This window comes from Sorex fumeus, unplaced genomic scaffold (assembly GCF_029834395.1).
Source record: "Sorex fumeus unplaced genomic scaffold, SorFum_2.1 ptg000265l, whole genome shotgun sequence".
NCBI classification, from domain to species: Eukaryota; Metazoa; Chordata; class Mammalia; order Eulipotyphla; family Soricidae; genus Sorex; species Sorex fumeus.
This window is the reverse complement of record NW_026606322.1, coordinates 10,716,935-10,743,432: the sequence shown is the minus strand read 5'-3', so window position 1 is coordinate 10,743,432 and position 26,498 is coordinate 10,716,935. Positions and strand designations below refer to the sequence as shown.

Here is a 26,498-nt window from a genome sequence, read left to right as displayed (position 1 = left end):
TCTACTTCTGTGGTGGAGCGTGAATTGGTGGAAGGATGAGGCCGCCTTTCCTACGTAACTGAGCGATCTCTTTCTTTAAGGCCGAAATCCTTTGTGCCTGGAACTTGATCAACAGTTTGGTCTTTTCTCTTGCTACAACGTCTGCTTTCCGAAGCCCCTGGAAGGCGTTGCCCTGTTGAGAGAAAACATCTCGCTATGCTTTAGGCATCAGTTGGAACATAAACACTTTTTTTTTAAAGCAACATTATTATTTTTTTAATTTCTATTAGTGAAACACCATGAGGTACAGTTGTAAACTACAAATTTTTGTGCTTGGGTTTCAGTTATACAATGATCGAATACCCATCCCTCCACCAGTGCCCATTCTCCACCACCACTGATCCCAGTATCCCTCCCAGCCCCACCCTCCCCCCAATCCCACCCTGCCTCTGTGGCAGGGCATTCCCTTTTGTTCTCTCTTTCCTTTTGGGTGCTGTGGTTTGCAAAAGAGGCATTGAGTGGCAATCGTGTTCAGCCTATAGTCTACTCTCAGCATGCATCTCCCATTCTGGGAGGATCCTCCCAACACCCTTTATTTGGTGCTCCCTTCTCTATCTAAGCTGCCTTTTCCCCTAGCATGTGCGGCTGGCCTCCAAGCCATGGAGTAAACCTCCTGGTACTTATCTCGGTTATTCTTGGGTGTTAGTCTCCTATTTTGTTACTTTTTATGGAACATAAATACTTCTTACAGCTATATCAGGAGGGCCTGTGTGTCCTCAATCTCTACAGCCCCTGCTTCTTATTTTAAGTGGTTTTTAATTACTAAACTAAAAACCCATTATTAGAAATATGTCACTTTGAGTTAATAAAAAAATCATATGGGGGGAAAAAAGGATAAAATCCCCTAGAGATGAGGAAAAACACCAACCATCAGCTAATCATATCGTGAAGGACTGACTATTGGAATCACAAAATATAAGGTATATTCTTTTTTTCACTGAGTCCATATTTTGTTTCCCCAAAAGAGAAATTTCCTAATTTTTTTTTTATCTTTTACAACCTTCCTTAACATCTTTCCCTGTCAACTCCTCATATCACTTATCATATCACACATAGGAGTCAACTTCTCACATCACTTTCTTTACCTCATCAACCTGCTTTTATGCTTAATGTGCTGTCAGAAAGTATTGTTACATCACTAATTATCAGACTGAACCTTTTGCAATGTCGCTTTGACCACCTTACCCTAAATAAGAGGCAGTTTCATACTGTTTGACTTAAATGCTTATTTAATAGTTACATCTTGTTAGATACTTATGTCTCTTGACCCAAGACCTGCCCGAGAGCTGTCCGACTGTGTTCTCAGCACCTGGGATTAATGTTTAAGGAAGGAATAGAACAGTGTTCTGGTCGCCATTCATCCAGGTGCTTTGAATGACCTATATTTTAACTTACACAGCAACTCTGAACTAGATGCTTTTCCAGTTTTACCAACACAGACTGACTTAGAGATTCTTCAACTGGACCAAGTCACAGTGTCTGGAGCAGGGTTAGGATTACATTACTGGGACCTATGTCCATTTGCCCAATTATTCCCCTTGCTTTAGATGGTAGATACAGTAGTAATAGTCACCATCTAAGCCTTCTGCCTCTGCTCTCTTGCCCATCTTGATCTGAGAGACTGTGAAGACTAAGCACTAGCCTTACCCAGTTTTGCTTCCAACTAGGGGTGGCCAAGTAGATGTATGCAGGAAGCTTTTGCTTTAACGAGAGACATAAGCCAGAAGCTTTTGCTTAACGAGGGACCATAGAGGCTGTCGTGGATGGAACATCAAGAGCCACGTCCCTCAATCATTTTATACCTACAGACTGGCCCCTATCTACATACAGACCCTGGACTGGCAGCTATACTTCCTGTGACAAAGCAATGGTTTTCAGGTTTTGTATACCCATGGGTCAGCAGTGGAAGATCACTGACGTAGAGCAACAGCAGGCACTGAGTGACCTGTAGGGCACCTCAAAACTCGCTGAGAATCAAAGAGTCATCAAACTCAGTCATGCCCTCCAGGCTTCAAAGTGAGTACAAAGACACTTTTTTGAACAAACTGCTCTTCCTGGGGTTTTGATTATCAATAGCTAAATGTACCAATTCGTGCCTACTCACGCCAGCTTGTCACTTTGAAGTCACTTTAATTTTTCCCTACTTCGCACAATAACTAATCAAATTTGGATCATTCTTACTTTGCAAATTCTTCACATGTGTTTTTTTCTTATCTATATCCCAACTCACATGTAGACTGGTGTAAGAATCATTGCAGTGGAGCTGGCTTTGGAGACAGGCAGTCCTGGAGCGATATCACAGCGGTAGGGCGTTTGCCTTGCACCCTCCAGTCCTGGGCTGGAGCGATAGCATAGTGGTAGGGCGTTTGCTTTGCACGCAGCCCACATGGCCGACCTGAGTTCGATTCCTCCGCCCCTCTCGGAGAGCCCGGCAAGCTACCGAGAGTATCTCGCCCGCACGGCAGAGCCTGGCAAGCTACCCGTGATGTATTCGATATGCCAAACACAGTAACAACAAAGTCTCCAATGGAGACGTTACTGGGCCCACTTAAGCAAATCGATGAACAACGGAAGGACAGTGATATTCCAACTCACATGTAGACTGGTGTAAGAATCATTGCAGTGGAGCTGGCTTTGGAGACAGGCAGTCCCGGGTTTAAAGAACAGTTCCCTGTGCATGAGCGTTGGGAACCTGAGCAAGTGACTCCTCTGGTTTTTGGAAAGAAGTGTTTATATCAAAGATAATTTTGTGTGATGAGACACATTCATTTACTCTCCTATTCAGCCAATATCCTACGTCCAACTCTCAAATGTATCTTGACTTCAGATGAAGTAACAAAACGAATCAAATCAACAAAGGTTTACTGATTTATTCTCTAAAATATCAAACACTGTGCCTTCATCCTTCAAATATTTTTTAGTGGATAAAAGTCTTCCTCTATATAGTCCTCCTCATAACTTTAATTATCAATCTCCCAAATTCTCTTGCTGTTTCTTTTGAACTTTTGTTTAAACCAGTGGTTTCCTACCATTCAACAGAATAAACCTCCTTCAGAGGCTAGTGAGGCCTGCTGGGTTCCCTTTTCTCAGAACTGATTCAGTAGACCTTGAGTATAGCCCATGAAATTCTGCATTTCTAATCTAATCTATTCTCCAGGTGATGCTGATGCCTTTCTTTGAGAAAACTAGTGCGGTGCCTCAGTTTGAGAGTCATTGGTTCAGACATTTCTAAGGAGCTTACAGACACTATTGTCTGATTATGACATCATTTAAAGCAGGACTTCTTAAAATTTTTCCACTCAAGACCCTTTTTTGCTTAAGAAATATAACATGAGTGAACATTGCAACAAACACCTCAGATTCATTAGGTGCTTGATTTTGAATTAATTTTTGGTCATCCTGTGTTCAGAAACTTTTGCTATTGCCAAAATTTTTGCAACCCCCACATTTAATAATTCAATAATTGTAGATTTTGCCTCACAGTTTAAGAAGTTGTGGTTCAAAATATGAAAATTACTCTGATACATCCACTTCCCACTGCCAGATATGTGTTCACAAAAGCGTAGCTTGGAATGGTGAACCTCTATTAAACATATTTTCTACCATAATTTGTGTACTATTTTACAATGTTATACCAAGTGAATATTATAGAAACGTTGAAAACCATCAAAAGAAACAAGTGTTTTATTAAAGTAATATGAGATCTCACAATTTAAGATGTCCACTTCAGGCCAAATGAAATAAACAGTGGATATTTGGCACCAAATGCAGGAGTTATATTAGAATCACTATATATGCCCAAGAAATATTACCTTTTACCTCTCCATCACTAAATTAGACCCAAGACACATACAGAAACTAGTCCCTTAGGCTAGCTGTAATGTGGCTCATACCAACCCAGTGTCTTTGGCAACCCAGATGGGCCATGAAGGACTCCAAATCAAGGTCTGTTTCAATTCCAGCTCTTAACAGCCTTGTGAATAGCTATCTGAAGTACCTGAATTTATAGTGTTTCTGCAATTCTTAAAAATGGACCAAAGAGAAGGAACATACCTGCTGGTTCTGTAGTGTATTCAGTCGAGAATCAAGCTCCTTCTTCTCAACACATAAATCAATCATCTGATGAAGCTTTTTGGTGTGTTCCTGTGTCTTCAGCATCACTTCAGTTCGCACTTGAGCAATCTTTTCCTACCAGAAAGATGCAAAATTGAATTAAGTTCTATTTCTAAAAGATAGTCAGTGTCAGGTTGTGAAAAAATGCCCATTTCCTTAAAGTAATACCAGTGAGAATAAAACTCCTAATATTTTTTTCAAGGAGGTGGTACAAGATTATACTTACAAGATTTCTGCTGTGACTGTTAGCCAACTACTCTTCTCACTGAAAATGAATTAAGTCAATAGGAAAGCAAAGAGAATGGAATGTTCAGATTTGACTTAAGCCATCAATAAAATGCCATGCACATGGAAAAACACACATAGAAATAAACTCAGAACTAAACTGAGTAACGTATGACTAAAGGTTAAGAAAACTCAGTGTGCTCAAGGATAAAAGCTAGTAAAAATAAGATAAGCATATGTTACCACCCTATTGTGGAGGAATGTAACTTGTATGCATCCTGAATGCTAGTATTTATTACCTGAAATGGGAAATGGTAACATATGCTGAAACATTCCATATATTTCAGCTTTTCCCCTAATCTTTGCCCAGAATCCTCAAAGTATTCAGTCATTCATCTAATAGGCCATTGCTCTTCTTTTGTCATCTCATTCCTCCAACAAATTAGGGTTACATATATTTCCAGCATTCACTGATTTGGACAAGGCCCCCTTATTATGGACACTCAAATAATTGATATTTTTAAAAGTGCAATGGTAAGACAAGATTGGAAAGTAGAAGAGATTTGTAGTGCTAACTGATAAAACGAGAAATACTATAGGCATATAGAACCTTTGTAAAGCTTTTATATATATATATATATATATAATCATTCATTGAACAAATGAATGATGAGCTAGTTCATTCAAGATGTAGACAAACATTCTACTACTAATACAAAGCACTTATACTCTACCACCATCTTCACACCCACGGCTGATGTTTTCACCTCAAGACAGACAAGTCTTTCCAACTAAGTAAATGCTAAGAAAGCTCAGACAGGTTTAAAATCCTGAGGGACCTAATACCTTGCCAGCACTTTCCCCCAGCTCTACTGAATTTCATACCTTCATGCAAATTCAACCAAGTTGATTACATGCTTTCTCATCCCTACCTCCCACTGCCTCAATTCCTTTGCATTTGAGAGCTCCTTTCGAAGTTTTTTGATCTTTAGTTCTTCAAGTGTTGTATTCACAGAGAGTGTCTGAAGGGCTTCTAGGTTTATCACACGACCAAACTTGCTGATCATTAGATTACGCACTGTTTCTTCCATTTCTAAAAGACAGTCAGTGTCAGGTTGTGAAAAGACGCCCATTTCCTTGAAGTAATACCAGTGACAATAAAACTCCTAACATTTTTTTCAAGGGGGTGGTACAAGATTTTACTTACAAGATTTCTGCTGTGACTGTTAGCCAATTACTCTTCTCACTGAAAATGATTCTTCCTATATAGACCTAAACATCTATATCTAACTTTTGCATAAAACACTCATCACTTCCAGGTGGTTTATACTCTGTTCTGCTCTTCTGTAGAGTATTTGCAGACCCCAGCTGGATTCTTGACACTCAGTTTTTATTCTTAATTATCACTGGCCTACCCGAGTTCGATTCCTCCGCCCCTCTTGGAGAGCCCAGCAAGCTACCAAGAGTATCTCACCCGCACGGCAAAGCCTGGCAAGTTACCCGTGACGTATTCGATATGCCAAAAACAGTAACAAGTCTCACAATTTGTTGTGAGACGTTACTGGCGCCCGCTCGAGCAAAATGATGAACAATGGGAGGACAGCGCTATCACTGATCTCTACGATATCTGATGGTACTAACAGAATCCCGGACACCCTGTATGGTCCCCTGAGTTCACCAGGAGTGATCCCTGAATGCAGAGAACTTGCCAAGTGTGGTCCAAGAGCAAAACTAAACAAAAAACACAGAGCAGACATGTTACACAGGTCCCACATTACGCCCAAATAAAGTTGCAATGGTTTACAGGGCCTGTATGGTCTTCCCTGCCTGGCTCTTCCCTATTTATTTCTCTTACATTCACCCCATCTCTCTCCTCACTGAACACGAGGCATGCCCTGAAGGTTTCCTATTCCAGTGCCACTCAGGGAGTAATCCATTGAGAGATATACTGATGGTCAAGAAAGATTTTTATCGGACAACAAGAAGGCAGTTTCGAAGATGAAGGACTCATGTCCTCAAAGTAACCATCATGTATATAGAATATCAAGAGAGAAAAGATAACAGGGAGCACATTTTTAGGTAGTGTGGGTTGAGAATGGTGGACTCCAGGACAAGCAAGAAAATACCTCATGTACCAATTCTTTGAGGCATTGCCAAATACACTTTTGGGATATCTGCAAAGAAAGGTCTCTGGATAAAGCTCTCCCCCTCTGATCCCTTGAGTAAAGATCATTTCAACTTGACATTTTCAACCATGCTTCGGGCCAGAGCGAAAGTACAGCAGGTAGGGCATTTTCCTTGCATGTGGCTGACCAGGGTTCAATCCCTGGCATCCCATATGGTCCCCTGAGCACCACCAGGAGTAATTCCTGAGTGCAGAGTCAGGAGTAACCCCGGAGCATTGCCAGGTATGACCCAAAAAGAAAAAAAATCAACTATGCTTGCCCAAAAAGGTATTCTGGTATATTGGATAAAGCTCTGGTTTCCTTGGGCAGATTTCACTTTTTGCTCTTTATACATTCTTGGCTCACTCTCTTCTCAGTCCCCTTTGTCTGAAATTCTTTTCCCAAATAGCCAATTTTCTGACAAGTTGGGAAGCTGATGGGAAAACTCCCTCCAATATAGTCAATTCTGAAGAAATAACCAAAGTCAGTCCTTATCTTCTAACCCTTATAAAACAGGTCTCAGCAAGCCTCCAAAAGGTGTCAGTAGGACAATCTCTTCTCAACTCCCTTAAACGCTTTATTTCCTCTTAGTAACTATCTCCATCTAACATACAATGTATTTTACATTTCGACTCTTTGGGGGAAGTGGAAGGATTAGAGCCACACCCAGATGTGCTTATTTATGACTCTGAGCTCAGAGTCCACTCCTGAGGGGGGTCACATATAATGCCAGAGATTGAACATGGATGGGCCCCCTGCAAGGCAAGTATGTTACCTGCTGTATTATCTCTGTGGCCCTATTTTACTTTTACTTCTATTTATTATCTTACCTTAACATAAGAACCCTGGAACATGGGCATGAGCAATAGTATGGCAGGTAGGGTACTTGGCTTGCATGTGGACAACCTGGGTGCACAATATTATCCCTTAAGCACTGCGAGGTATGATTTCTGAGTGCAGAGTGTCGGGAATGCTTCCCCGCTCCACCCCCCTCCCAAGAAAACACAATCCAAAAGCCAAAAAAACACCGAGGAGAACAGTGGGGGTCTGAGCAACTCAAGAATCTTGAGGGCTAGAGAGATAGTGGGCAGGGCATTTGCCTGGCATGTGGCCACCCCAGGTTCTATCCCTGTCTCTCCACAGGGTTGCCCAAGCCCTACCAGAGTGATCCCTGAGCTCAGAACCAAAAGTAAGCCCTGGGTACCACAAGGTGTAGACCGAATCCCCACCAAAAGTAATCAAGTGACAAAACTTTCTTCTAAACAAAATGGTCCCCCTAAATTAAGTCTGGATGGACCCAAAAGCATAACAAGTTTATATAACTCTATTGTAGTTCAAAACTTTGCATTCAGATGTAAGCTTTATGGTTGATTAATAAGAGCATAATTGGCATGGTTGCTATTTTGTGCAATTTAATGAGTCGCCATACAATTCTCTTCTTGGTGCATGGTGCCTTTTTGAAAGTGTGCTGTATACTTGCCATGAGAATCAAGGCTGGTTGGATTATTTGCAAAGCTACGCCTGGCCATTGTCAGTAGGAACCCTGACCCCTCTCCCATGGCCCCACACTGTCTCCATTTAAGAGGTTGCTCCTCACTGTTATGATATGTTCTCTTGGGACCAGCAGGTCATATTTCTGAAAACATAAAGGCACTCTAACTTTTGCTGCCCACATGCCACACATTCAGTACCTGTGAAGTGTGTTTTTATTGGTTTTGTTTTAGCAGGGATGTCTCCTCCTAAACAGTGCTCAGGAGGCCTGGGGACCCTACCAGCTATTTCTGACAAACTGCACCAGCTGTTCAATGCAAGGGCATGAGAATGCTTTGCTGCTGTGCCTTGCAGTGCCAGGGATGCCTGGGCTATCGTGCAGTGTCAGGGTCTCCAGAAAAGCATCCAGCGATGCTTAGGGGACCATGTGGTGCTAGGAATTGAACCCAGGTCAGGGGCACCCTCACTGCTGTATTCCTCCTGGCCCCTGTGCTTTTGATTACAATGGAGAAAATTTACCCTCCCACCCATCTCCTTTTCTCCATTGGCATGAGGGACAGAGGAAACAACAGTAAACTACTATACTCTCTTCTCACTGCTGAGTCTTTGCTCTCTGGGTTACAAGAAAACTCACTAACTGTACTTCAGAATTACGAGGTTTTTTTTTATAATTATGACTAACAACTGACTTTCAGCAAACAGGCTGCACCTAGCAAAAGAGCTAAAAAAATTACTGAATAAATTTTCACCACATAAAACTAGAGCAGATCCTTGCCATTTTGTTACAACACTGAGAAAGGAAACACTGGCAAGAGACGGGAACAACTTTAGCGAACAATCTAGTTTGTTATAGACTGTTTTGCTTGGCCCCAGTTTCCTAGAACCTGTTGACAATGTTAGTGCAATGTTAACATTTTTCTTTTTTATTTCAGTTCACGATCACGATCACGACCACCCTGTTGTTCGTCGATTGCCTCGAGCAGGTGCCAGTAACGTCTTCTTCATCCTAGCCCTGAGATTTTTTTTTTAAAGTGCCATATTCAAGGCTTTTTCAGGGTTAGGAGAATGAGACCCATCATTGTTACTGGTATTTGGCATATTGGGTATACCACGGGGAGTTTGCCAGACTCTGCCGTGTGGGTATGTTACATTTGGTAGCCTGCCAGTTTGACCAAATTAGGAATGAGATGATAAGATGTCGCGCGGCCGCGAATGCTGAATGTGATGATCTCTGAATCCTGGCCGTTGTTGGAGTTACACGGCAGTTGGTGGGTGTAACTGTCTAGTTACTAGCAGGTCCAGTCCCAAACTGTGCAGGCTTGGAGATCTCAGCCCCGGGTTCTACACACCTGGGTTCCTCTGTCAGTTCTTTTATGCGTGAGGCTCATCCAAGTGTGTGGAGAGTGGTCCCAGCATGGCCTTGGCTGGGCCCCGGTGGTCTGAAATTTTTATTTCAGTTAACATTCAAAAAATTTAAACATTCTATCTCCATCACATATTTTCTCACACTGAGAGTTTTCCCAAATTGAAAAAGGGTTCTTCCCCTGTTTTCATTCTAGTTTACTCATTGGTTTGATAAGTAGTTATGTTCAAATATAAACCATATTCACAGAAACAAAAGGAATAGGAAATAAGTGAGAATTATTTTAGACTGAACCCTGAGGAAACTCTGTCTCGAGTGTTTGTCAAATACGGAGTCCTGGGGCCAAATGGTACTGTGGGTAGAGTGCTTGCCTAGCATGAGGCCCAACAGGAGTTGCTCCTCGACACCCCGTTTGGTCCCCCACCAAGAGTGGTCCTTATGCACAGGACCAGAAGTAAGTCCTGAGCACTGCTAGGGGTGACCCAACAGCACCAGATCTGTGCTCAGGGCTCACTCCTGGCAAGGCTCAGAGGACCATAAATAATGCTGAGAATAGAACCTGGGTTGGCCATGTGCAAGGCAAGCACTCTGCCCATTGCACTACTGAAGCCCCAATAAAGGTTTTCTTTCAAGACACACACACACATATATGCACAATGCATACATAAATTGATAAAAATTCACCACATTAAAATTTACATTGTATCTCAAAAAAGATAGACTAAAGTAGAAAATCAAGCACCAAACAGAAGTGATATGAAGTACTTTGGGTGTGTGTGCGTGTGTGTGTGTGTGTGTGCGCCCTTCACACCATGCTTTCCTCATAGATTATTCCTGACTTTGTACTGAGAGATCATTCCTAGAGATGTTCAGGGGACCATATTCAGTTCCAGGGATTGAACTGGAGTCAGCCATGTGCAAGGCAAGAGCCTTATCACCATGCCAAATGCCCAAAATTCAATAGCACATAGAAGTTAGAAGTAAAAGTTGGGCAAAGCATTGGGCATGGTACAAAAGATAAAAACATAAGTGGCAAATAGTGGATATGTGTACATGTATATATGTAGTCTCACAGGAATTGAGGAAAGGTGGATAAAAACTAAAGCTGACAGACAATTTAACTTCTTCCAGACTGGCTAAAATGCTAAAGTCTGATAGTGTTAAGTGTTGATAACATGGAACCTGACAGCTCACACACACGTATGCAAACCACACACATAAACACACTTCCAGGGAGAGAGAAAAATGGGACCAACACTTTGGTAGGCAACTTGGCAATGCCCAAAGAAGCTGAAAATGCATACACTCCCCATGCCATGACCCCAGGGTCCCATTTATGGGGAGCAATTTACTCACCAACATGCACAGGGAGAATTGCGCAAGAAGGTTCAGCAATACTATTTATAATCATTAAAAATTAGGAGTATCTATGCCTGTTAATGAAATATTGAAGAAGTAAACACACGTGTCACTTGTCATCCTGATGATCATTGATTTGCTCAAGCAGGCATCAGTAATAACTCCATTAGTCCCTGTCACGTGCTAGCATAGCCCACTGGCATACTGGGGGCTCTTTCAGGGTCAGGGGAATAAGTCCCATTATTGTTACTGTTTTTGGCATATCGAATACGGCACAGGAAGCTATAAACACATTTACAGTCCTATAATTTAATGACAGCAGGAGAGGCAGTTTGTAGGCAAATGTGAAGATTTTCTTATTTCCTCTCTCGTGATTCTGATTCTATAATTATTTACTGTTTTCAAATTTAGAAACAATAAACTGAGAGTTTTCCCCTCTTATCAATAACTATAGCAGATGGCCCATAGTTTTATTAGCTACTCACGTCGTATATTTTTTGCCATCTCTCTCTTTTCTCGGATAAGCAATTTGCGCCTCTCCCGGAATTCCTTGTTAAGTTTGTTCTGCTTGATATTTTCCTCATGAAGCTGTACGATTCGTTCTTGTAGCCGACTCAAGGAGGAATTAGAAAAGACCAAAGCTCCAGAAAGATCATTAGGTATTTCTCCAAATGTCAAATACTCTATCTACAAAAATAAGAGACAATTTTCAAAGTAAACGTAGATTCAGAGAGAGAGAGAGAGAGAGAGAGAGAGAGAGAGAGAGAGAGAGAGAGAGAGAGAGAGAGAGAATGCAGGAAGTACTTTTTCTGCCCTTTTAGCTCATGGCCTTGGAATTTCTTTCTCATCACTGAGGGAGACTGTGCTCAGATAGTCAGCTATACTAAGTCCCATAGAAACAGCAGGTCTTCCCCACAAACCACGCCTCATATCTGCTACATAAGGAGACAGTGAGCAGTACAGGGAAGGCATATGTGGCAAAGTAGAGCATATATAATGCGGTTAGGTTCAGATAATCTCAGGTTTGACTTTTAAAAAGAGTTCTCCCAAAGGGACACTCCTTCACTGTTGGTGGGAATGTCGACTGGTTCAGCCCTTCTGGAAAACAGTATGGACGATTCTCAAAAAATTAGAAATTGAGCTCCCATTTGACCCAGCAATACCACTCCTGGGAATATATCCCAGAGAGGCAAAAATGTATAGTCGAAGTGACATCTGCACTTGTTTGTTCATTGCAGCACTCTTTACAATAGCCAGAAACTGGAAGAAACCTGAACGCCCAAGAACAGATGACTGGTTGAAGAAACTTTGGTACATCTACACAATGGAGTTCTATGTAGCTGTTAGAAAATATGAAGTCATGAAATTTACATACAACTGGTACTACATGGAAAGTATCATGCTAAGCGAAATGAGTCAGAAAGAGAGGGATAGACATAGAAAGATTGCATTCATCTGGGGGACATAAAGTAACAAAATAGGAGATTAATACCCAAGAATAGCTGAGATCAGCACCAGGAGGATTACTCCATAGCTTAGTGGCCAGCCAGGCATTCTAGAGGAAAGGGCAGCTCAGATAGAGAAAGGAGCACCAAATAAAGGGTGTTTGGAGGATCCTCCCAGGAGGGGAGATGCATGTCGAAAGTAGACTATGAACTGAACATGTTTGCCACTCAATGTCTCTTTTGCAGACCACAACACCCAAAAGGAGAGAGAGAACAAAAGGGAATGCCCTGCCACAGAGGCAGAGTGGGATGGGGCAGTGGGGTGGGAGGGATATTATCCATGGTGGTGGAAAGTGGGCACTGGTGGAGGGATGGGTATTTGATCATTGTATAATCAAAACCCAAGCACAAAAAATTGTAAATCTACAACTGTACTTCATGGTGTTTCACTAATAAAAAGAAAAAAATGGAAAAAAAAAGAGTTCTCCCTTTTTCTAACAAAGGAGAGTATATGAAGGGCCTTTTCCCCCACTGGTATGCATTTCTCATTTTAATATTTTAAAATCAAATGGAAAATGACATGCCATAGCCATGCCGCCAGATCCCTCGCCAGGCTGCTTCATTTGGGACACCCTGGAGGGGTGCGGCTGAGGCCCCTCCCTGCCTCAAGGGACTCAGCGCAAGCAGCCGAAAAACTCCAGAACTCAATCGCTGCCATGCTCACTCATGGCTGCTCTCCACATGCTCAGATGGGCCTCACCCACGAGTGAACTTTCTCCTGGACTGCGTGACCATGGCACACCACTAAGATTCCAGAATAGCACACCACATTTGGTGGGGTTTAAGAGAGAAGGCAACCAATCTTAGAGGAAAAAATATTTTTACAGATATAGATATACATGTATGTATATAAATGTAATATATATAAGCACACAAGGCTTAACCTCCAACAACATGTTAGTAACTTCTTATAGAAAGGTTAGTGGCCCCTGGGTGAAATATAACAATCTTCACATTTTCCTCTAAGGAAACTTTCTTGGATCACTTTTAGCGGTTAATTCATAACAAACAATACAAAATGAAATATTTCGGTTCTGCTTTAGGACAGGGGTTGGGGATTGGGATGGGAACAACCCAAATTTGGTGGTGGGAAGGTGTTATGGTGGTGGGATTGGTGTTTGAATATTAAATATAATCAAATACTGTGAATTACTTTATAAAAATTAAAAAATAAAAGTAAAACAAAGAGTAAGAATAAAATAAAATATCTTAAATAGTTTTAAATTAAACAAACAAACAAACACTGTCCTCCCATTGTTCATCAATTTTCTCGAGCGGGCCCAGTAACATCTCCATTTTGAGACTTGTTGTTACTGTGTTTGGCATACTGAATACGTCACGGGTAGCTTGCCAGGCTTTGCCGCGCAGGTGAGATAGTCTCTGTAGCTTGCCGGGCTCTAAAATTAAAAAAAAAATCAAGTGGAGTGAAGAAACCAAGAACTATTTTCTTTTTTCATTAACATCCATCATTGAGTAGGGATAAAGATGATTCTTGCATTATTAGTTTATATCCATTTAAAGCTGAAGCGATAGCACAGCGGGTAGGGCATTCGCCTTACAAGCGGCCAACATGGCCGACCCGAGTTCGATTCCTCCGCCCCTCTCGGAGAGCCCGGCAAGCTACCGAGAGTATTCGATATGCCAGATACAGTAACAACAAAGTCTCCAATGGAGACGTTACTGGGCCCGCTCGAGCAATCGACGATCAACGGGAGGGCCTTTACCTTACCTTTAAAGTTGGTATTGAAAGTGACATGTGTGCCTGTAGGGGCAAAGACAGCTCAGATAGAGAAGGGAGCACCAAATAAAGGGTGCTGGGAAGATCGGCCCAGGATGGGAGATGCATGCTGAAAGCAGTCTATAGACAGAACATGATTGCCACCCAATGTCTCTTCTGCAGACCACAGGACCCAAAAGGAGAGATAGAACAAAAGGGAGTGCCCTGCCACAGAGGCAGGGTGGGATGGGGGGATGGGAGGGGTGGGAGGGATACTGGGATTGGTGGGGGTGGAGAATGGGCACTGGTGGTGGGATGGGTCCTCGATCATTGTATAACTGAAACCCAAGCACAGCAACTTGTAAGTCTACAACTGTACCTCATGGTGTTTCACTAATAAAAAAAAAAGTGACATGTGTGCAAGGGCCAAGATTTTAATCTGCAAGTTAGTCTGTTCTTGGGGCCGGAGAGGCAGTATAGTGGGTAGGTGGCTTGCCTTGCACATGGCTTACCTGGGTTTGATCCCTTAGTATTCCATATGGTCCCTACCAAGCACCACCAGGAGTAGTTCTGGTGTTTGAGATGGGAGTAACTCCTGAGCACAGCCAGGCACAGCCCCCATATGAAAACAAATCAGAAAAGTCAGTCTTAAGTTCTTAAGCCAGAAGCTCCTCACTCTACAGGTTGGAAATAATTCAGTTGTCAAAGTGACAACGGGCCACAGGGCAAATGTTTGGGTGTATGTTTGTTTGGGTGTCAATCTCCAGGCAGAATGCTCTGCAAGAAACCACCATATGTTGGCTCTTCTGCTCACACGGGGTAGGGTGACCACGAGAGATCCATCACCTGGTGGAGTTTGAGTGGAATCACAACCAGCAGTTCATTCAGCTGCTTTTGCTTCTCTCTCTGATAGGCCTCCAGAGCCTCCTCTGCAGCATTCAGATTAGTTCCCACAATTTTTACCTGTGGAAAAACCCACATGTTGGCAGGGTTTTAGGAGCGTATTGACCCAAGATATTCAACGAGGCTAGGAGATCCCTGGGGCATCATGGGAATCGTGAAAGCTTGGAACAACTTCCTGGACTGTGATTAAATGGCTGATCCCAGGTTATCACCCAGGAATGTCTCTAATTTTTTTTTCCTGCTAAGTCATGAGCTTGTTTGGAGGTTGGGGCGATAGCACAGCGGTAGGGCATTTGCCTTGCGTGCAGCCAGCCCGTCCGAACTGGGTTCAATTCCTCCGCCCTTCTCAGAGAGCCCTGCAAGCTACCGAGAGTATCTCGCCCGCACGGCAAAGCCTGGCAAGCTACCCGTGACATATTCAATATGCCAAAACACAGTAACAATAAGTCTCAAAATGGAGACGTTACTGGACCCGCTCGAGCAAATCGATGAACAATGGGAGGACAATGACAGTGACAGACAAGTCATGAGCTATAATGCCACTTTCCCCATCAGTTCTATATCCCCTGTGTTACAAGATTTTGTGAATAAAAATTCAGGAGGCAGAGCCTCATCTCTCTTCTCTTTGCATGAAAAGCAATTCTCAGCATGAATATCACTGTCAGGATATGTCATATATTTTTTTATCATAATCTCATCAGGATCTCAATAAATGAAAGGGAAAATGCCCCCCTTCAAGCAATGAAAGGAACTACAAAGAACAGAATTTCTAAAGCATATTTTTCATTCCCTGAAATACCTAAAAGTTTTCCAAATCATTTCCTATTTTTCTCTTTGTTTGTGTTTTGGAGGCCTCAGTGGGTAAGGCGTTTGCCTTGCACGCGGCCAACATGGTTGACCCGGGTTTGATTCCTCTGCCCCTCTCGGAGAGCCCAGCAAGCTACCGAGAGTGTCTCACCCCCACGGCAAAGCCTGGCAAGCTCCCCGTGAGGTATTCAATATGCCAAACACAGTAACAACAATTCTCACAATTTGTTGTGAGGCATTACTGGTGCCCGCTCGAGCAAATTGATGAACGATGGGAGGACAGTGCTACAGTGCTACTCGTGGCAGTGCTCCAGGGCTATTCCTGTCTCTACACTCAGGAGTGAACCCTTGCAGGGCTCATGGGGCTATATATGGTGCTAGGGATTGAACCAGGGATGACAGTGTGCAAGGTATGCACCTTACCCCTTGTACAATCTACCTGGTGCCTCATTTGTATTTATGTTATTTGTATATTTTATTTGTATTTCTTATAATCTCCTCCTATTTGTAAGAGGATAAATAAGCTATTTAAAATTGTTCTAGAAACAAATCAAATGATGATGCCCTAGGAAAAAGCACTTAAGAGGGAAAACCAGCAAATGTGGCAAACACCAATTACTAATTATACCAACAGTTTAGTTAGTTACCTCCAACAAGTGAACAAACCTCAAGTGATCAACCCTGTGATATACTAGGGTGCAGAATCAGTCCCTATGCTTTATATCAAGGTTTAAATGCATACAAATAGTATACAAAATAGATCATTAAAGTTGTTCACAAGTATAATATACATTTAGTTCACGATACTAAATATACACTTATTGTGGGAAAATGTGATCTACATTTTTGTTTTACTTAAGAAGAATGTAATCAAAACACCTTGAAGCCCAATACTTACAGAAACTTGAATCAACCATCATAAAGAGCAATGGATCCCACCAGGGGTATGTGCAAAAGGAAATATCCGGTGTAACACTTGAAATGTTTCCCCTCTGAGGAAACGTTCTGACTGCTGTCACTGCAATGAGAGCAGTAGCAAAGCACAGAGGATGAGCACTGGTAGCAAGATGACAAATCGGTAGGAAGACCACGTACTTTTTTGGACAATGTGTCATATTCCTTTTTGAGGTTATCCAAGGTTTTCTTTTCTTCAACTAAAGCCTCCTCAATATCCAATCTTTTCTCTCGAAGTTGAAGAGCCAGTTCAAAAAGAGCTGGATTACAATCTTAGAAGGCAGTCAAAAAATAAAACAAAAAATATGTGTTATGGGATGCAGTAATGCTCAAAAAAAGTGGGTTTTAGAGGTTCATAATTAACAATGTTCATTTGTTGATCCTCTTCAGCAAAGTTCTGTTACACTTAAGAGTTCTCGTGTTCAAGGGAAGTTATTATCAGTATTATTAATAGTGGCTGCTCTGGGCCAGGCTTTGTGCTAGGTCTTTTAATACATTATTTCATTCCAGGAATTATTTCATTTCATGGTAGACCTTCAAGGTTGAAACTAGGTTCCCATTTCATAGATGAGAGGTCTGAACCTCAGAGAGGTTACATTACTGAAACATGGCAGAATGGGATTCAAGTACAGTTTCTCTATAATTTCCATCATATAACACTACCAGTCACATTTATGCACCACTCAATAAATTAAAAAGATGAGAGAATTCTACAAGGGGATTTAAGAATCTTAGTCCTAGTTCTTATTCTACCACTAAATTGGCTGAGACTTCTCCTGTGCCAGAAACAAGCTGCATGATTGTTTTCTAAACTATCTTCTACTTTTGGGGGGAGAAGCGGCTCCTAAGCAGTGCTAAGGAGATTCAAGGAGCCCACAGGAGATTACTGGTCAATCTGGCTGGAAGTTCAATGCAAAGAACCAAGGATGCAATTATGATAGCAATTATGATGGTCATGCAGTGTCAGGGGTCAGGGACTTCCAGGCCTAGGCCAGTGGTGCTCAGGAGGATCCTGTTGAGTTAATCAATCCTCAGTTGGGCGCATGCTACACTTAAATTGCTGCACTATCTCCCAACCCCCAATGAAAGGCTTTATAAATATGCTTTGCAAAAGCAAAGCAAGATATAACTTTTTTTTTATTAGGGAATCACCGTGAGGTGCAGTTACAGACTTGCAAACTTTCATGCTTGCGTTTCAGTCATACAATGATCAAGTAGCCATCCCTCCACAAGTGCCCATTTTCCACCACCAATGGTCCCAGCGTACCTCCCACCACCCCCATCCTGTCCCCTCTACCCCTCCCTGTTCCTTTCACCCTACCCCGCCTCTGTGGCAGGGCATTCCTTTTTGCTCTCTCTCTCTTCTTTTGGGTGTTGTGGTTTGCAATAGAGTTATTAAGTGGCCATCATGTTCGGTCTATAGTCTACTTTCAACCTGCAAACAAGATATAACTTTTATCTGAAATTAAACACTTTAAATTCGATTAAAATTTGTAGGGATTAAAAGATTAGATAAAAAAATCCTTTTTCTCTATTGGACCACTTGTCTAAAGGGAATGAGAATATTGGGCTAACTGCTTCTCATTGTTTTTTACTGGCAAAAGCAATGAATATAAATTGCCAAGTATCTCCAGGACACTGGTAATAATTGCCCTTATGAAATAGATGTAAAATATAAAACTCTGTCCAAAAAACGGAGAGTTGAGGCCAGGGACAGGGCTTAAGGGCTGGAGTGCTGGCTTTGCATGTACAAACCCCTGGTTCCATCCCTGACACTGCAAGCTCCCTGAGTGGTTCACATATACTGACCTGTGAAAGGCCTCTGAGCAGTGGGGGAAGGAACAGTGCTTGTAAAACAAATTACAACAGATAAAAAAATCTCGAAACTTAACAGCTCACCGCAGAGATGCCTCTGGACTTTGCAATAGGCCAGTTCCAGTGGGCTACTCCACACTGGAGCAGGTGCTGTCCCTCCATCTGCCCCCCCTAGGAATCCCAGTGGCCACCATATTCCAAAACCCAATGAGAATCCCAGGTACATAGGAGCAGTAACAGCAAATGCCAGGTTTCACGGGATGGGAGAGGAGCCGGTCCCTCTCATCCCGTTGCCCCATAGGGATCCTGAAACTGTATCCAGCTATTTAAGCTCCTTAACGGTCATGATCCAGAGACACACAAAAGAATCTCAGAACTGAGCAGCATGCTTCAGAGACCTCTCCAGACCCTAATTATTAAAATTTTAGAATTCCAGGAGTGCAGGCCACTCTTGAGGCCACACGACATCATATGCTATTCATAACAACCAACACAAAATAAATTGTCTAGCATTGCCTTTTCGGAAGGTTTGAGTGGTGGCGGGGAAATTCCAAATAATAATGGTGGGGTTGGTGTTGACATAGTGAATGTAATCAAAGTAGAGAGGAGAGTATTGTGGAAATTGTCTGCCAAACAGGCAGGGGAAGATTTGGGATGGAGGAGGGGGATACTGGGGAATTTGGTGGTGGAAAATGTGCACTGGTGAAGGAATGGGTGTTTGATCATTGTATGACCAAAATTCAAACATGAGAGCTCTGTAACTATCTCATGGTGATTCAATTAAAAAAAAAACCCTATTATTACTTTATAAAATGAACTTGCTGCACAATTGCATACTTTATGATTGAATCAATGAAACTCTATGCAGATAGTTTGCCGTTTATGGGCATTTCTCTAAGGGATAGAAAATAAATTGTCCAAAGGTGTCAAAAAGCATTTGCAAGCCTTCAGGTAGCTTAACACCATTTCCTTAAATTTTTAGATAGTTGGAAAACAAAGAGGGATCTTTTGGATACTGTCAAATAATGTTTACAATTCATAAAAGACACATGACATTTTAGCCAACATACTTGTTGGGCAGATGGAATCATCAAAAACTTCATCTTCAGATCCAGACTCATCCTCGTCACTTTCCATGCTGGATTCTTCTTCACTTGATTCATCACTTTCCTCATCTTCATCTAAAAAGAAAGATGTTCAGAATCAGAGAAGTTCCTGTACTAAACTAAATCCTAAACTTTAAAAACAAGATATTTTTAATGAGTTAGTCACCAGGGAAATAACAAAGATAATACAGGAATTTCTTTTTTCAATATTTCAGAAGTATTTTAAAAGGCTGGTAACAAAGAGACCACAAACTCAGATTCCAGCAGGGAGTTGTGCAATACTGATGTCAATTAATGAGCCAGAGTAGATTAAGAACATGTGTCATCCCCTATCACCACAATGGACACTTGCTCATGGAGGTTCTACAATTCCCAAACCAGAGTGTTTTGAAAATAGACATTTTCAAGACTTTTTTGAATTGAATAATACAATTTATAACCTCCATGTCTAACTACAGAAGTATCTATGTGTATCAGAGATGCCAAAGCAAATCCTGGCCCGTTAAGGGCATTGACATTGACTCTTCCTTGACCAAATGTAAGACTGACCCTCGTGTCCTTTTTATGATTACTCCTTGATGTTGGAATCAGCCCTTGATCTATCCAATCTGCTTTCAGCGATAATCCTGCTAACTCACTTTAGTAAAAATCCCCCTGCTCTTGATAGCTCATCGACCTTCTTCTATCATCCACTCAGTATATGGCCACAGTCCTGCCTCATATACTGCTCAGTTTAGCAAAGAATTTCTATTCATTAGTATTCCGCCATCACTACTCTGTTCCTTTAAAACTCCACTTTTTCTCAATTGCATTAAGACTTCTGCTGACCTCTGCCTTACTGAGAAACTCCACTTTAACAGTCCCATATGTATCATCTACCACGGGGCTAGGGAGATAGTAGAGCAGGTAAGGTGCTTGCCTTGCACATGGCTGACCCAGGTTTTTTTTGGACCCTGAGTAATCCCTGAGCATCGTTGGTTGTGGTCCAAAAATCAAGAAATAAAGAAAGTCTACCTTATGGTCTTCAACAAGTATTGTGTATATTTTTCTTCAACAATGCCATAATTGATAAAACACATCTAATTTCAACATTTTTATATAAAGCCTCATAGATCTCTCCCGCCAACTCTACCTATTTTCTTATAAAATATCTAGAGGCCAATATTTATGAACCTAGACCACCAACAGAAAATTTCTATTACATGTCATATATAAATTTTCAAATACAAAAATGCATCTTCCTCCAAGAATTATAGATAATGGATTATATAATGGCCTCATGCAAGTCTGTCCATATAAATTTTTTTATAAATTACCTTGAGACACTTATGAATCACAGATCACCAATATGAACCAACTTAGTGTAAGATTAAATTCAAGATGTAGAATTCAGACTCACAGTCACAGTCACAGTCCTCCTGTTGTTCATCGATTTGCTCGAGCGGGCCCAGTAACGTCTCCATCACGAGACTTGTTGTTACTGTGTTTGGCATATCGAGTACATCACGGGTAGCTTGCCAGGCTCTGCCATGCGGGCGAGATACTCTCCGTAGCTTGCCGGGCTCTCCGAGAGGGGCGGAGGAATCGAACTCGGGTAGGCCATGTTGGCTGCGTGCAAGGCAAACACCCTACCGCTGTGCTATCGCTCCAGCCCAGAATTCAGACTATCTAAAAGATTTCCTAATTCGAGATTTTAAAATCACTTTAAGTGATCTGTACTACCCCATAAATGACGTCAACAAAATTTAATTTGTTTTAGATTCTTTCAAATTCTTTTGGGTCTTGCACAACAGTACAGCAGGTAGGGCTCTTGCCTCACATGTGCTGGACCCAAGGTTGACCCCTGGCTCCCAAATGGTCCTCTGAGCACTGCCAGAAGCAATTCTTGAGTGCAGAGCCAGGAATAAATAACTTGTGAGCATCCCCAAGTATGACACCCCCCCCCAAAAAAAACCCTATAAAACAAACATAAAAGCCCCACAAAACCCAAATTTTGCCTTCAGGAGAGTAAAGTGGGTTCACTTATCTTTATTCTTCCTGCTAAAATGCCTGACACTGTATGGAAGAGAAATATAAGTTAAGACTTAAAAACAGAGAGAAGGTAGAAAAACCACGCATCTCAGAACCCAACATAATTCTGAGTTCCGAGGGTCTTCATTTTTTCTCATATCTCAGATGGAGAGGTTAATAAGTCAGTAACCTAGGAACATAAATCATGATACTCTCCATGTCCATCCATTTATAAGAGAATTTCATGACTTCATATTTTCTAACAGCTATACATAACCATTGTGTAGATGTATTATAGTTTCTTTAACCAGTCAAGATATTCTCAGATTAAAGGGAAGATGAGAACATTTTCGGCTTAAATATCCTTCTCTACATAGCCTACTCTAAAATGATTTACAGAGAGTTATGTAAATATAATGTAAATTAATTTTTTATATCTTGGAACATCAGTAAGGAAAAAAACAATATGGTAAGCCAAAATATGAGCAGCAGTAAAGGCTTTTCTTTTACTTTTCAGTATTTAAATTATGTTAGATATTAATAAATCAAAGTAAAATACAATGTTGTCTGTTGGTTCAGATATAGCTAAAGGAAATATGGTCACGGTCCTCCCGTTCTTCATCGATTTTTTCAAGCGGGCCCGTGACGTACTCGATATGCCAAACACAGTAACAAGTCTCACGATGGAGATGTTACTGGGCCCGCTCGAAAAGGAAATATAAGACAATTATATTATAAAATGAGATAGAAAACTAGATAATGACTTTTTGCTGGAATTAAACTGGCACAATGATGACTGTAGTGGATATTTATTAGTGTACATAGTAATTCATAGAGAACCCCAGGGAAACTTTTACAAAAATATATACTTAAAGAGTATTAAATGAAATGCGTTTTAAAATGTTCTAAGTAACCATAGTAATGTAGGTGGGGGGAATAAAGACATTTTTTAAAAAAGACTAAAACTCTAATTAACAAATGATTTGGTTTGAGTATAACAATCAAAACACAAAATGTGAATAAAGAACACTATATGTTGTCTAACAAAGGCTCACTTCTAACATAATAGCCCAGTTGAAAGTGAGTGGAAGGAAAAGACACCAGTCTACATACACTACTCATAACATAGAAGTTGTGGCTATATTAGTATCATATCAGAGCAAAGGAAAGACCTTATAAAGTGACAAAAATGCCAGTGTATTAGGAGGACATAGCAATATGAAATATGTACACATAAAATAAGATTTTAAAAATATGAAAAGCAAAAACTGCTAGAAATCAAAGAATAGACACATCTATGATTATATTTCACCCACCCCAAGGGACCCAGCCCCAACAGCTGACCTCCACTACCCAACCCCCACCATGCTCCAGGCCACTTTCTGACACATTGTAAGACACCTCCTACCAATTTTCCATAATTACCACACCATATTTGATGGGTTTCAGACATTATATATATATATCAGAGAGGCTGGCAAGCTACCAAGAGTGTCCTGCCCACACAGGCAGAGCCTAGCAAGTTCCCCATGGCATATTTGATATGCCAAAACCAGTAACAATAACAGGTCTTATTCCCCTGACCCTGAATCTTATTCCCTCCAATCGTTGGGAAAGACAAGTAAGGAGAGACTGCTAAAATCTCAGGGCTGGGAAGAACAGAGACGTTACTGGTGCTCACTCGAGTCAATTGACGAACAATGGGATGAGAGTGATACAGTGATGATTATATTTGGAGACTTTAACACAACTTCAGCAATTGTTGGAACCAGCTATATAAATATGGACAAGAATGTGGCAGACATGAGCATCAGTCAACCAACAGGATCTAATGGACTATAACAGATCATGAAACCAAGAACAACAGAATATATTATTCGTAAGTACCCTTAGAACATGAAACAAGATAAAGCATATTTTAGACCATAAAACAAGTAAACTTAAAACTAATTGAAATCATATAGTATGTTCTCTCACCAAAATGGAATCAGTGTTCCTAAAGATTTCCCTTTAATTCTAGTTTTCTAAAAGCCTTTATAGTTTTACAATATATACTTAAGTCCATAGTCCATTTGGAGTGAATTTTTGTGTAAGGTGTGAAAGTAAGGCCATGATACTTAGAACTACAATTCTTCAAAAAAAAATCATAAAGGGAAAATAGACAAATGTGGCTTCAACAAATTGAAAAACTTTTTCTCTATGAATGACCTTGTTTAGCAAATGGAAAAAAAATAAAAATATTGACAAACTACATTACCTTATATGGAATTTGTATGCAAATTGTATAAAGAACTCTCAAAAGACAATAGTACAAAAACAAACAATCCCATCAGAACTGATTAAAAAGGAAACACACACACACACACACACACACACACACACACACACATCCCATAACTTAAGATAACAAGATACTCAGAGGACTAACAGTTTATAGTATTCTCTCTTCTTCAACCCTCAAAGTGCCTCTACATTGCCTATAGTGTGGTAGGGGAAGTGGAGTAAGATACATCACTTAGTTATCTGTTTTGTGCTAATCAGAAAAAAAAATAGGACCACATGTAAGAAAAAATACAAACCAGCATCTCCTTCAACTTCCCTTTTCTTCACTCTCTTAATCCTCTTCTTTAGAACTTTCATGAGGAAGTTAGCAAATTTATTGTTTTCCCCAAGGGCTGCTTGGAAACTAGCATACAGTGTCTTTTCTTGCTCCTGGAGCCTGGCGATTTCATTCTTTTTTTCTTCCATCTCTTTAAAAGTATCATTTATTTTCCACTAAATGAACAAAACAAGAGCAAACAGTAAGGTACTTCTGATAAACCCAGTTCAGGGAGCAATGTCACTGCAAATTAATAGTCAACAAACATTTTTTGAAGTCGTCTTAATATTTTTTTGTTTGGGGGCCACACCCAGCAGTGCTTGGGGCTTACTCTTGGCTCTGTGCTCAGTGACCACTTCTGGCAGGAACCATATGGGTCTTTAGGGATCAAATCCAAGATGGTCATGTGCAAAGAAAGCACCCAGCCTACTGAACTATCTCTCCAGCCTTAATGATGTTTACAGAGTCATACCTTTGTTTAAAATTTAGTAACTCTTGTGTAAAAGTTCAAACTCAAGTATGACATTGTTTAGTATTTACCTCTTTAAAACCTCTAAACATAAATTGTTATTGATACATAAATATCAGTTAATATTTCACAAGTATGGTCTCAACTGAGGTTATCATTCTGTCCTTTTGTTTTTTTGGAGGGGGGCTCCTGAGTATTTCTCAATGGGCCTACAGTCACTCCTGAAAACACTTACCAGAGCTCTGTGGGCCTCACTATTCAATTCATGGGCCTGGAAACGTGTTATTGCTGGCAGCCAGGTCCACTGGGATAGTGTTCAAGAGCCAGCAGAGCTCAGAGACCATGCAGTACATGGAATAAACCAACACATCACGCATTCCAGGCATGTGCTCCAGAACCTTGTGCTCCTGGTCCCACAAAAGTTTTTTTTTTCTTATCAATAAAAAAAATCACTAAAACAGTTATCACTTAAAGTGACATATTTAAAAATCTTTACCAGTAATACATGTGTGATAGCTACTTAATAGAATTCTCTATCTTTAATACAAAGATAAATGTATAATTTCTCTAAATTTAATATATACATAATTTACTTTTTAAATTCAATTAGATGTTACTCTGAAACCAGCTACTACACTTGAGAAACTCACCAGTTTCTTTTCAAAAAGTTCATAACAATTACAAGTAGGCAGCACCCAAAAGCTAAAAAGACAGGCAGTGTGGTGTTGAGAACCAGCTTTGGATTCAGGAGAGTAATTCTCCCACACAGGTTCCAGTGACACCTGCCTGCGAAGAGTGCCACCACAGAGCAAAGTGTGCTCTTCACTTCTCTTCACATTTCTTCACCTCTCCATAATTCATTGTAAACAGACAAAGGCATTCCAATGTAGGCTCCTAACCCCACAAAACATGCAAGAAACAGCTCCAAACTGCAAAGGTCACAATGGTAAAGCAATGCAGAAACTCACCAGACTTCATGAGAGAAGGAGGTTGCCCTGTGGTAGGGCGTTTGCCTTGCACGCAGCCAACATGGCCAACCGGAGTTCGATTCCTCCGCCCCTCTCGGAGAGCCCGGCAAGCTACCGAGAGTATCTCGCCCGCACAGCAGAGCCTGGCAAGCTCCCCTGTTGACCCAACCAGTAATAATGAGCAATATACCCTCCCTGATAAGAAATTTAAATGGAACTGTTAAGGATGCATAAGGAGCTCAAAGAAACAATGGAATGCACCACAAATATAATATAAGAGGATACAAGAGCAAAAATTAGGAAAATAAAAATAAAAATACAAGCAGATATAACAGATCTGAAAATCATGGTAGATGAAATGAAAAACTCACTGAAAGGCATCAGCAGCAGAATAACAGCAGCTAAGGACAGAATCAGTGAGTTCCAAGATGAGGTACAGAAAATCTCTAGGCAACAGCAGAAGATGGGGGAAAGCCTCAAAATAAAACAACAGATGACATGAGAATATTTGAATGAATTCAAGAACATAAGAATCATTGGTACCAGAGGGGCAGAAAGAAAACCCTGATAAAGATGAAACTGTCAAAGCCATTATTGCTGAGGAGTTCTCAGAGCTGAAGAGCACATGCATCTGGATCCAGGATGCCCGAAGGGTACCAGCTAAAAGAAATCCAAATAAAAATACCCCATGACACAACCATATCAGAATGATGAAAACCACAGAAGAGTTAGAATACTGAAAGCATTAAGATCAAAAAAGAAAACTGCTTATAAAAGAGCATCCTTAAGATTCACAGCAGACTTAAAAAAAAAAAAACCTCAATGAAATGAATGCCTTACCAAGAATATTTTACCCAGCCAGACTCTCATTCAGATTTGAAGGAATAATA

General features: G+C 41.0%; 1 protein-coding gene across 1 annotated transcript in view; it reads right to left on the bottom strand.

Annotated features, from left to right (window-relative positions):
* CFAP44 (cilia and flagella associated protein 44) overlaps window positions 1–26,498 on the bottom strand; it is a 134,116-nt gene continuing 107,618 nt past the window's right edge. The window contains exons 27-34 of the mRNA XM_056109135.1: window positions 24,152–24,347; window positions 19,527–19,637; window positions 16,783–16,913; window positions 14,824–14,940; window positions 11,241–11,442; window positions 5,310–5,470; window positions 4,093–4,227; window positions 1–172 (exon numbers count right to left, since the gene is read on the bottom strand). Of these exons, the coding sequence (XP_055965110.1) occupies window positions 2–172; window positions 4,093–4,227; window positions 5,310–5,470; window positions 11,241–11,442; window positions 14,824–14,940; window positions 16,783–16,913; window positions 19,527–19,637; window positions 24,152–24,347 (1,224 nt within the window). The 3' untranslated portion in view covers window position 1. The remainder of the gene's footprint in view (window positions 173–4,092; window positions 4,228–5,309; window positions 5,471–11,240; window positions 11,443–14,823; window positions 14,941–16,782; window positions 16,914–19,526; window positions 19,638–24,151; window positions 24,348–26,498) is intronic.